Source organism: Podarcis pityusensis, assembly GCF_964106645.2.
Source record: "Podarcis pityusensis genome assembly, chromosome: Z".
Taxonomy (NCBI): domain Eukaryota; kingdom Metazoa; phylum Chordata; class Lepidosauria; order Squamata; family Lacertidae; genus Podarcis; species Podarcis pityusensis.
In genome coordinates, this window is record NC_138044.1 from 40,340,032 (window position 1) to 40,352,968 (window position 12,937).

General features: G+C 45.0%; 1 protein-coding gene across 1 annotated transcript; it reads right to left on the minus strand.

Annotated features, from left to right (window-relative positions):
- Nucleotides 1-2,507: 2,507 nt before the first annotated feature.
- PGRMC1 (progesterone receptor membrane component 1) lies at nt 2,508-9,789 on the minus strand. The gene is made up of 3 exons (XM_080991162.1): nt 9,291-9,789; nt 4,875-5,030; nt 2,508-4,187 (listed from the first exon to the last, which is right to left on the minus strand). The coding sequence occupies exons 1-3, from the start codon at nt 9,631-9,633 to the stop codon at nt 4,006-4,008; spliced, it is 681 nt and encodes a 226-aa protein (XP_080847288.1). The 5' UTR covers nt 9,634-9,789; the 3' UTR covers nt 2,508-4,005.
- Between the last annotated feature and the right edge of the window lie 3,148 nt (nt 9,790-12,937).

The following is a 12,937-nucleotide window of genomic DNA, read 5'->3' on the forward strand; positions in this document are numbered from 1 at the left end:
TTACAACATAAAACCACAATATAAATATAAATAAAAATACATAAGAATAAAAACTCAATAAAACCCCCTCCCAAGCACATTTTAAAAGGGCATTGGAAGTCAATCAGCCAAAGGCCTGATTAAAGAGGAATGTATTTGCCTGGCGCCTGAAGTTACCACCCTCCGGACTTCTTGAGGAGGGGGCACATGAAGAAGGGCCTCAGATGATGATCTCAGGGTCTGGGTAGGTTCATATGGAAAGAGGCAGTCCTTGAGGGGCATTGTGGTTCTGAGCCGTTTAAGGCTTTATAGGCCCAAAACAGCACTTTTTACTGGGCCTAGAAATTAATTGGTAGCCATTGCAGCCAAACCAGGATCAGCGTAATATGCTCAAACTTGCTCCGGTGAGCAACCTGGAAGGCACTCCAAGCCACTGAGGCCACCTGAGCCTAAAGTGACAGTAAAGGATCCAGGAGAACTTCCAAGCTACATAGGTAAAGGACCCCTGGATGGGCTCATCTCTGCTTTCAGGCCGAGGGAGCCGGCGTTTGTCCACTGACAGCTTTTCCGGGTCATGCTGCTAGCACAGGGGTAGGTAACCCAAGGCCCGTGGGCCGGATGCGGCCCAATCGTCTTCTCAATCCGGCCGTGGATGGTCCGGGAATCAGTGTTTTTACATGAGTAGAATGTGTCCTTTTATTTAAAATGCATCTCTGGGTTATTTGTGGGGCATAGGAATTTGTTCATATTTCCCCCCCAAAATATAGTTCGGCTCACCACATGGTCTGAGGGACAGTGGACCGGCCCATGGCTGAAAAAGGTTGATGACCCCTGTGCTAGCATGACTAAACAGCTTCTGATGCACGGAACACTGTGACGAATGCCAGAGCACACAAAAACGCTGTTTACCTTCCCGCCACAGTGGAACCTATTTATCTACTTGCGCTGGTATGTCTTCAAACTGCTAGGTTGGCAGGAGCTGGGACAAAACAATGGGAGCTCATCCTATTGTGTGGCTTTGAATTGCCAACCTCACGATCAGCAAGCCCAAGAGGCTTGGTGGTTTAGACCACAGCACCACCAGCATCCCTGCCCCAAGCTACATACCTGCTCCTTCAGACGGAGTGTAAACCCTTTGAGAGCAAGCCACCTCCCACCCATCTGGTCTAGGAAACAGTGCCTTAGTCTTATCTGGATTGAGCTTCAGTTTGTTGGATCTCATCCAGTCCATTACAGAGGCAAGACACCATGCAATTCCATGCAACATTATTACAGAAACTACTTTCAACTTGCAGAAATTAAGAGAGAGCACTATATATAGCATGTGCAAATTTCTTTGTGTTGTCTAATTTCCTATCTCTGAACTTTTTAGTAGTTCAAAAGGAGTCTAAAGGTACAAAGCCAAAAAACGTGTGGTCAATTTATTACCCTAAAATAGTTATAAATCTAGTCATAACCTTTGGTATTCTAACTGAAAGCCTACTACCCTAACTTGAATATGCTATGTTGGAGAAAAAGTTAAAGTGCAATTCAAACTTGATATGAATACATATTTTTTAATTGGGTGAAAACTTCTTAATTTTCAGGGGAGATTTAAAATCATTCCTGCTTTCCTAAGTGTTTGGGGGGGGGAATACTGTTGGCTGAAAAATAGAGTTCTTAAAATACAGTACAGTGGTTTCCCCAGCCATTCTTTTTGTTGGAATGCTATCCTTTTTCCAATAGCTAGCAATCAAAACTCTTGCCGCTGTTGTCATGTACAGTGGTACCTCAGGTTACATACACTTCAGGTTACAGACGATTCAGGTTACAGACTCCGCTAACCCAGAAATAGTACCTCGGGTTAAGAACTTTGCTTCAGAATGAGAACAGAAATGGCGCAGCAGCAGGAGGCCCCATTAGCTAAAGTGGTGCTTCAGGTTAAGAACAGTTTCAGGGTAAGAACGGACCTCCAGAATGAATTAAGTTCTTAACCCGAGGTACCACTGTACTTAAAAAAGTATTAGCCATGAGTGTATGCAATTACTTCTGTTATTAACCATTTTATCACTGATCTGGTTGCTGCCCTGGGCCAGCCTAAATCTGTGTTGATAGCAGGGGTTAGGCCTCAAAAATATTTCCTTAAATGATGCTTTGCCACTCAATGGTGCCCAAAATCTTCTGCTTAGTGGCTTCAGTTGACTCTTGTCAATAGAATAAGAACACCTTAGTTGTGTGAACAAACCAGTACATTGGAGAGAGGGCTTGTGTTGTATGTGTTATAGAAAGTTATGTATCTTGCCCTTCCACAGGGCTGTTCTTACCCAACTTCTTATATTGTGTTGAAAAGCTGTGAAGTAGCTTCAGCCTTGCTCTACTGAATGTGTGAAGACTGAAATAAATACCTGATTAGAAACCCACTGCTTATTTCATGAGGAGCATTGGAAGGCACACAAGTGAGAGATTCCATTATAAACACTTCCATTTCCTGTGACACAGGAGTGCTAATTACTGCTGGTTAGTTTTCAATCAGACAATGAGGCGCCAACTTTTAAGGAAGATTTTATTTTGCCATTTAGAAAACAAATGCATGCGTCTTGAGTTGGAAACACCCCCCCAAGAGACACAGCGGTACAATTAAACATCATTTAGTGTACTATCAGTTAACCTTCCAGGGGTAGGTCATGATATACTTCACCCAACAAGTGACAAAAAAATCTAACAAAATCTTGCATTAGAAACTGAGAATATCCAGCAGCAGCTGAACTTTTGTTCTTTATCATACTGGAAATTCAAAGAGACACCACTTATTGCTTTGTATAAAGAATGCAGGAAAGAAACTAAGTCATGTAAAAAACAAAACACATTGGTACAATAACCTTAATCCAATCATTCCCACTGTTGGGGTTATCTAAATAGGTCTGTGTGCTTCTTGTTTCAAGCTATTTACCCATAGTAAGGCCAATCCTAATTTCATTTTTGTCTTCTGCACTTTGCAAGGGTTCTGTGGTACAGAGCACCCTGCAGCTGTACAGTAATGGTGAGCCAAGCATCTTTGAAGTAATGGTTGTCTAATCCTTAAGCACCGTAATCAGTGTATGCTGGTGAGCTTCCAAAGAACCTCTCAGCTAAGGATGCAGTTCAGGCTTCACAAAATCAAATTTTAAGCCATACATGAAGTATGGCTATCTAATCTAGGCTCCACAACATACACTAACATCAAGGAAGATATTCCTCAGACCTAAACAAGTCTTTCTGCAGGTTTTGAAGCTGTTGTTTTACCATTTGTTCGAGGCTGCATTGGTGGATTTTTTCCAGGTCCAGTGTTCATGGATCCTGCTTGCTCCCAGACCGTTCTAGTGAAATCTGATGCAGGGGCTTTCGCCATTGGGTTGACCCAGCAAAGGCAGATGTTTATATATACCCCATATTTGGAGCAATACATCACTAAGCAACCATATAATAGCCCCTACTCCCAAATATTAACAGTCATCAAGATTCTGAGTAAACCATACAGAAGCAACTTGCAGTAGACATAAATTGAGAATATGTGCCCGAATATGGGTTATGGTGGAGCTGTAGTTAATAAACAGAGGTCAGATTTAAAAAAAAAATAAATAACAACAACAACATTGCTGCTGTAAAGGAATGGAAAGCTTTTTGATCCCGTTCGATTCACCGTGAATACAGGAAAGGGAGAAAAACTCTACCTTAACAAATACCTGCTATCTACCAAGCTGGAGGCCTTTTGGAAAGCACCATTAAATGTATGGAAACTGCACAGCATCAAGACTTGGGTGGCTGCCCTCTTTATTTACCAAAGAACTGGGTTCTGTTGTAACCCCATTGCCAGATTTGTATCACATTATCTTTCAGAAGTTTAGTGCTGACTTGGTAAGGTTATGTAGGAATGTAGATTTAAATGCATTTAATTAAAGATAATTCACATACTATTTCTAAAACCAAAACTGGTGTTTAGACTGAGAGAAAATCGGAATGCAAGATTTAAAAAAAAAAAACCCATAACAATTTCAAGATCGTTCTCCACTAATCATCCTTGCGAGCCTGAGCATCCTTGGGTTTCTCTTCTTCTTGGGCTTTTCCTTCTTCTTGGGCTTTTCCTTCTTCTTGGGCTTTTCCTCCTTCTTGGGCTTTTCCTTCTTCATCATCTGAATATACAGTGTGCTCTTCCCCATCCTTCAGCAGCTTGCCCACGTAGTGGTATTTAACTGAATGAAGACCAAAGAAAAATACTTTAGTAAACATCCACAAGCTTTGGGTACCAACACTTTTTGGGGAGGCAGTTGTGGTGTCGCTTTAAATGTAAGGTTAGAACATCCTTGATACCAATAGTGAAGTCAACAGAAACCCGTTCTGTTTAGATTCTGCAACAGGAAAATTTGGATTGTGTGTGCCAAGAAGATGACAAGTTTTTATGCAAATACCTGCAGAAAAATTCCATGGGTTTGCATTAAAATAGCTCCTCTGTCTTGCGGCAGCAATCCTAACTGCACTTCCCAAAGAACCAATTCCATTCAACTTCAACCTGTGGCATTCTGGATGATGTAGGGCTCACAAACTCCAGTTAGCCTCAGCCAGCAGAACCAAGGGTCGGGAATGAGCGCTGTAGTCCCAACTTCATCCAGAAGGCCAAAGGTTCCTCAAACCTGTCTTCAGGGATTTGCTTCTAAGCAAAGATGCTTGGAATCGTGCTATGTATGGAATCGTACTAATAGCACTGTTTTTAGTTAATGCTAATGTAAAACAAATTCATCTGGAAGACAATGGCCAACTCGTTTAGGAAAAAAGAGAGATGGGTTCAATCCCCAATCCATAATCAGTTATTGACCAATATGATCTCATGGGAGGGTGTAAAAGATTAAAAGTTTTGGGGCAACAACATTTGAAATACTTACATTCGAACTGTTGTTCCCAGTCGCTCAGGGTCTCTCTCTGGGTGGCATCAAGATCAGAAAGATCATCATGTCCCTCCTTCAGAATCTCTCGATCCAGGCAGAAGGTGGCAAGGCCTCTGGATGCATCCCTTCCACCAAAAATCCCATAAGGACCATCTTCAGAGAAAACGAGTGAGATATTAGAATGCTGATACCTGCCTGACCATAAGGACTTGATAACAAGGTCAAGTACACATGACATGCCAAATGCCTGCACTCACATCCCCTCCCATTTGGCCTCTAAACTTCTGACATGAGTACTTAAAACAGGTGTTCGAAATTACCCAGATACCTGGCTTTTGACCACTTGTGACTAAGTGAAGCTGCCTGGGTGCCCGGATGGCACCAGACATCTCCACCTGGGAATCATTGGATCTGTTTCTACACATTAGCAACACACCCTGTAGAATTCTATCAGCTGTATTTTATCTGCACAGTCAGAATGCATTTCTGGAACCAAAATGCTTTTTTTCTGAGCAGGTGCACTCACCATTAAGAAAAAGAGGTCAGGATAGGCCAATATATGTGTGTGTGTGTGTGTGTGTGTGTGTGTTGCTAATATGTAGAAACAGTACTCCTTCCAGCCAGAATGGCTGCTGGTCAGGGACCTGTGGGAGGCCAGTGGTTCCATATTCCTGGTCTGCACCAAAACTCAGAATTAAATGCAGCTCCCCATCTCACTTCCTAGGGGAAGTCTTGAGTTAGCAGCACAGGCATCATGGGCAAGGTCACCCCCACCCACTGTGTATGCAATTCTGGCAGGCTTCTCTATGGACTTTAGACAATAAAAGTGTAAATCAGTAACTTTCCTAGTTCATCACTCCCTGATTTCTCTGAACTGTTGCTGGAACACCATAATTTTATTTTAAAATTTCTGTACAATCAAAATCTGTGTGTTTAAAAAAAAAATTTGGGAGGAGGGGGGAATCCCCCTCAATTTCCCCAACATAGATTCACTTTCATCATGAGGTCTAGAAACATACATTAAGATTGGATTATAAATTCCAGGCTCTGAAGCTGCCTGGTAGGAATTACTGAGACACTTTCAAGAAGAGTATGATCTATGCTTGGGGAGGGAATGGGGGTGAGGGGGGTGAGAAAGAGAAGTAAACAACAACAACAGACAACAGGCAGCACATTGTGAATAACGAACAAGGAGTAGCAGAAAGAAACTATGCAAAAAGTAGGCCATATGAAACTGTTGCCAAACAATATTTGCCAAACAACATTTAGGGACATAGAAAGTTTTGGCAGGCGAAAGATTAAAGTGCTTGCTGACCAGGAGCAAAAAGGTATGAGTGGAGATTACTTTGAAGCCATTCCAAGCTTCAGTGGCATGTTGCATCTGAGTTCACTGGAGACTTCAGATCTATCAGTTATGGTTGACATTCTGGCAATTGCTCTCAGTCTAACCTACCTTGCAGGCTTGTTGAGAGGATTAAATAGGAGGAACTCCAAAGTATGCAGCTCTGAGAAAACACCCATGGCTACTTTGCTGTAAATCAGCAATAGAAGGGGGACAATTTGTGGTGAAGTGATTGGGGGAGAGGTATGGATGAGGTTAAGAGGGTGCTTCAGCTCCCCACCCCCACCCCTGCTGCTTGTATTGGAACTTTTATTTTGGAAATAAAATCCTTTCTTACTTCCATGCAACAACAACAAAACAGTTTGTTGCCATTTTGTTAACATTCATTTGCCTGCAAAAGTCTAGTTAGGCCCCAGGCTCTTGCAGAAAGAGCGGGCCACAATTAATCATAATCATCCATCTATCTTCCACAGTTGAATAAAAAACAAAAGTTGTGGAAGAGCCATGGTATATGTTTAGCTAGCTATACAAAGGGCTCTGTATAGATCCTGCGACTGCACACTGAAAATGGAGAAAGTTTGGGGAGAAGCCTCTGGGTCTTGTGCAACCACAGGGATTGCATGCCAAGCAAAGCTCACCTTGAGAGGGGCTAGAAAGAGACAATAGGCCAGAGTGGTCACCTCCCTCCCTCTTTCAGTGCCTGGGGTATAATCCCCTCTACAAAACAAGACTGGCTGGTTAGGCAGGGAAACAAGGGGGAAGGGAACTGGGCAGAGTCTCTCCTTACATTGGAAAGGCTGTTTCAGTGTACCTCTTCCCAGTGTTCCCAGTACCTGAGCATTTTAATCTAAAGATGAGGAAATTGTTGGATTTACCACTGAAGAGCCAGGCACACAACACACATAGCATTAATGAAAAAAGCAAGGTGGTGCCTTGAACGGGGTGCCTCCCTAGTGCATTCCAAGCCTAGGAATTTGTTTCCAACACCGGAACTGAATTGAGCACACAATACTTTCACAATAAACGCCTGCTCCTTACCAATAAGCCCCCCCCCCCCCCATTTCTGCAGCTTAGTTACAGTCTACAACAACAGGTGGGCAGAAGGTAGATCAGGCTGTATTAACATCTCTGGATGGAATTGCAGATATTCCATACCAATCTGCAAATCACCCAGAGATATTAATACAGCCTGATCTATCTTCTGCCCACCTCTTGTACCCGACACCAGTCCAGATGCTAACCTTTCATATGTGTACCCAACATGATTTCCTTCAAATTTCTACCTGCCTCTCACGTTCTGTGTTTCTCTTTCCACTGCCCTGGAAACCCGTTTTGCAGAGTCACACAAATCTTGGTTTTGTGAAACAGCACACCGGTTCTAAGCTTCAGGCACAACTTTAATGTGGGGACCATGGCAAACAAATCTCTGGAGTCCTAAAGGGCTTTGGCTGCTAATTTAAAATGAAACAAAGAAGCGACTGAACATCACCCACTTCACAATCATCTCTTAGCTTCTATTTCCTATCACAACTGGGGCAGAGCTTCACAACTGCTCCCTACCGCAAGTCAGGTGTGCACACCTTCCCTCTCCCAGGCCCCCCCACCCATGCTTTTTGCACAGAAAGCCCGCTGCAGGTCAAGAATAGACTGTACTGCCCTAGGTGGACAGACAGTATCACCATTGAATAATGCTCTCCAACCAACAAAAGCACTCAAATGAGGGGATGGAACAAAGAATAGTTTACAGAGAGGTATTGGGCCTCCACGTTCCTTGCCCCTATTGTAAAGCAATGTTTCCCAAACTTGGGTCTCCAACTGTTTAGGGTCTACAGCTCTCACCATCCCTGGCTACCAAGACCAGTGGTCAGGAATGATGGGGACTGTAGTCCAAAAACAGCTGGAGACCCAGGTTTGGGAAACTGCTCTAAAGTGCCATGTAAATTGATGACAATGTAACAACAATACATAAATATTTTATCCATTCCTGTCAACAGTTTAAATCCCTCTCTCACACAGTTTCAATCAGGATGGCTGATCAATTGGAAAATGGTCAACTATTTAATTCATATTTACACACAGTGAGAAAGTAGATGGCGCAACACATTATGGAGCCCCAACGAAACAGCCGACCCACAAATCATTAGAGGTGCCATCAAAGCATGAGATCACCCAATTTTAATCACTATTTACAGGTGCAGCAGTTTTTTACTTAGCAAATGGGTCAGGATTTTTGGCACTGACACCAAACCACAACACCTAACTCAGAATTAAGATAGTGAAAAGAGAAAATAAATTCTTCAAATGCAAACTTGTAGCAGAAGCCTGGATTTAAATTATACATTCTTGGGAGGAAATTAACAAATGCTGCCATTGTACTGGTTATTCCAGATTGATATAAAGTGGTGATCAGCACGGAGGGAAATACCCCGATCCAACGAAAGCTTACTCGGGAGCAAATATTAACTGCTCAGTAAGTCTAGACATGGCCTATGGCAGCTTGGCTATTGCCCAATTCCCTCCTGAGTAAGCGACACCGAAATCTGTGGAACTTTCTTCCGAGCAAACACAAGCAGGCTCAAGCCTCGCAAACCTCAACCTAGACCCAACAGCATTCTGCTTCGAAAATATCTCAGCTACATATATATTTTTTAAAAAACCGAATTCGACTGCAAAGCGAGACACACTTCCCCGCGAGCAAAAGCCCCGCCAGGCTAACCTCTAGAGTAGACCTCTCAGCAAACACGTACAGGCAACATTTGGCAGTTTAAATGGCTTTTCCGGCAAGCGACTAATTGCTCTCTTACAATATAAGAAATACTGACTTGTTTGGAAAGACTCTACTGAATCAATTTCCAACGCTAGCCCAAAGTGGCCTTGCCGGTAGGTAAAGCAAACTGACTCAACAGGCAGACTGACCCGGAGCGTGCCATGCAAGATTGCACAATTCGCAACCACCACGCCACCACCCTCCTCCCCCCCCCCCCAACGAACTTCTGCCTGCCTGCCCCGCTCCCCCGCCCCCCCCCCCCCGCTGCAACTAGGGACTGAAAGGGCGCAAAAAAATCTCATACCCGGCCCGTAAAACTTCCTGGCGCGGGACACATCGAAGACCTTCCCGTTAATGGCCATGAGGATACGCTCGTTCTGGACGCCGTCGAAGGGGCGCAGCTCTTCCAGAGTGAAGTCGCGGCGCTTGAGCTTGGGCAGCGGCGGCCCGTCTTCGTCGTCTCTTTTCTGGATGGTCTGGGACCGATTCCCCCGGATTATCTTGTAGAGCAGGTAGCAGCAAAGGCCCAGCAGCATCAGGTTGAGCGGGGAGCTCAGGATCGCCATAAGCAGACCCGGGTCTTCGGCCTCTGCGTTCTCGTTGCCCGCTGCCGCCGCCGCTGCCGCCGCCGCCTCGTCTTGACTCATCCTGGCTTGTACTTTTGCACTCGCCGTGGGTGTCCGGGATCTGTAGACGGTGGTCTCTCGGTGGTCTCTCGGTTAGTTCCTGGGGTAGCTCCTGGCTTAGAAAGATCCGAGGCAAGAATCCAAAGGAACAGGACTCGGAACAGGCCAGGCGAGCGAATATAAAGAGGAAGAGGAGGTGGAGCCGGGGCGGGCGCAGGATGAGCTGGGACCCAATGTACGGAGAGGTGGGAGGCGCGCAGCCGGGGACGGGGTGGAGACTGAAGCGCCGCCGCGCTTCGGAAAAGTGTTCGCAGGTGGGCGGGAGAGGAGAGAGGGACCCGATCCCTATGCAGCTCAGGTTATAGAACAAATTGCTTCGATCAAACAGTGACAAAAAAGACTTCTCTGGCTTATCCAACAATTACATCAGGCCAGGAGTGCCGACTTGAATTGAATATTTGCACCCACATACACCCCCCCCCCGGCGTAATTGATCACATGACGCAGTGCACGCACTCCATTGAATGGCAGGGCCCTTTAACTTTGTGGGAGCCTGGGGTCCTCAAATATTTAATTGGGAGGCCAAATACACCTGTGCTCCTAGAATCTGGCTCCTATGCAATTACAATATGCCCTTTCACAGGCAATTCCTATTAAAAGCGGATTAAAGCAAGGATATATATTGGCACCATTCTTACTTAATTTTTATATCAACAATTGCATTCCTGATATGGCATCCCATGTTTTGCAAAGTGTGAAGTGCTCATTCCATTATACAGTATACTGATAACCAGTGCTTTTTTCTGGCAGGACATTGGGGGGGTATGCATATGCCTAAACATTTTGTAAATCGAAGTTTGGCCTCATTGAGGGGCAGTATTTCAACATGAGTAGGAAAATGTTGTTGTTGTTTAGTCGTTTAGTGGTGTCCAACTCTTTGTGACCCCATGGACCAGAGCACGCCAGGCGCTCCTGTCTTCCACTGCCTCCCACAGTTTGGTCAAACTCATGCTGGTAGCTTCGAGAACACTGTCCAGCCATCTCGTCCTCTGTCATCCCCTTTTTCTTGTGCCCTCAATCTTTCCCAACATCAGGGTCTTTTCCAGGGAGTCTTCTCTTCTCATGAGGTGGCCAAAGTATTGGAGCCTCAGCTTCAGGATCTGTCCTTTCAGTGAGCACAGGGGCGAACGAAGGCATTGTGACACCTGGGGAGGGGCGTCACTACGTAGGCCGCATGTGCAGCCTTGCTACGTACGACGCATGCACTGTATGTAGCGATGCTGCACATGCACTGTACATAGCGGTTTGCCCCCAGCGCCACTCCAGTGCCATACGGACAGTGCCGGGATCCTCTGCTCATGGCTGCAACCGCGAACAGAGGATCCTCTACATGTGGCTGTAGTGGCGATGGAGGGATCCCACTGCTGTCCATATGGACTCAAGCGGCGTCGGTGGCAAAGCGCTATGTCCTCTGCTCGCTGCTGCAGCTGCAAATGGGATATCCTCCACATACACCTGCAGCAGTGCAATGGTTGCTCGTGATGCCGCGGCGGGGCGAGCCCTCATGGGGTGCCTTCTTGTCACCCCCCCCCGACATGGCACCCAGGGCGCAACCGCCCCCGCCCCCCACCCCATTGCGATGCCACTGAGTGAGCACTCAGGGCTGATTTCCTTCAGAATGGATAGGTTTGATCTTCTTGTAGTCCATGGAACTCTCAAGAGTCTCCTCCAGCACCATAATTCAAAAGCATCAATTCTTTGGCAATTATGGTCCAGATCTCACGTCCATACATCACTTTTTAAATACTTTTTAAATACTTTTTTAAAAAAATACTTTTTTAATACTTGGGTTTGTTACTGTGTAGATATCCCTTTTAAATAGGAAGAAAGCTTTTAAGTCCTTAAGTGGTGAGGGGAAAGACTTCATCAGGCAAGGCCTTCTTCCACCTGCCTTGCCCCACCCTCCAGTCTCTGCTTCTCAGTTTGTATTGTATTATTTTATGCACTGTGGCTTGCTGTTGTTTTATTGATTGAAGTTTAGAAATTATTTATTGTAATTGTTAATAGTGTATTTCTGTTTAATTTTTATATGCCGATATTTAATATTATTCTATACTAGTCTAATGGTTGTTGAATGTTACTTTATTTGATGTAGGTTGCTTGTTTTAAAGTTATGTCTTATTATCACATTTTTGTATTGCATTTCTTCAGCTTGTAAACCACCTTGGGTATTGTAAGATAGAAAGACGGCATACAAATTAAAAGTGATGATGATGATGACTACTGGGAAAACCATAGCTTTAACTATACGGACCTTTGCTGGCAAGGTGATGTCTCTGCTTTTTAAGATGCTGTCTAGGTTTGTCATTGCTTTTCTCCCAAGAAGCAGGCATCTTTTAATTTCGTGACTGCTGTCCCCTAAACATTTTTTTTTAGGAAAAAAGCACTGCTGATAACCTAGTTTTGCTTTCTTTGAATAAAATTGGACTTAGAAGGATGCTAGTTAAATCCAGGCACATGGGTGTAGCTAGGATTTATCTTGGGGGGGGGGGAGAGGCAGAGCCTCAGTTAGTTAAGTGTGTTTTATTGATTTACTACGCCCATGTTTGAGGGACGTGGGTGGTGCTGTGGTCTAAACCACAGAGCCTAGGGCTTGCTGATCAGAAGGTCAGTGGTTCGAATCCCTGCAATGGGGTGAGCTCCTGTTGTTTGGTTCCAGCTCCTGTCCACCTAGCAGTTTGAAAGCATGTCAAAGTGCAAGTAGATAAATAGGTACCGCTCCAGTGGGAAGGTAAACGGCGTTTCCGTGCGCTGCTCTGGTTCGCCAGAAGCAGCTTAGTAATGCTGGCCACATGACCCAGAAGCTGTCTGCAGACAAACGCTGGCTCCCTCGGCCAATAAAGCAAGATGAGTGCCGCAACCCCAGAGTCACCTGCGACTGGACCTAACACTCAGGGGTACCTTTACCTTTACCTTACACCCATGTTTGGGCAACTGTGTAAAAAGAAACTGCTAAAAGTAAATTATTATAAAACCAAGCTTGTCATATTTGGTAAGAGGGTTCCTAAGTCCAGGTGGCCATTAGATGGTCATATACACGAACAAGTAAAAGGTAAAGGTAAAGGGGACCATGACCATTAGATCCAGTCGTGGCCGACTCTGGGGTTGCGGCGCTCATCTTGCTTTACTGGCTGAGGGAGCCGGCATACAGCTTCCAGGTCATGTGGTCAGCATGACTAGGCCGCTTCTGGCAAACCAGACCAGCGCACGGAAACCCTGTTTACCTTCTCGCTGGAGCGGGACCTATTTATCTACTTGCAGATTG

Excerpts from the sequence above, each read along its gene's own strand:
- PGRMC1 (XM_080991162.1), bottom strand. The coding sequence starts at position 9,633 with ATGAGTCAAGACGAGGCGGCGGCGGCAGCGGCGGCGGCAGCGGGCAAC. Across the intron at positions 5,031-9,290 it reads CAGGAAGTTTTACGGGCCGG|ATGGTCCTTATGGGATTTTT; the intron begins GTATGAGATTTT and ends TTTTCTCTGAAG. Across the intron at positions 4,188-4,874 it reads CTGGGAACAACAGTTCGAAT|TTAAATACCACTACGTGGGC; the intron begins GTAAGTATTTCA and ends GTCTTCATTCAG.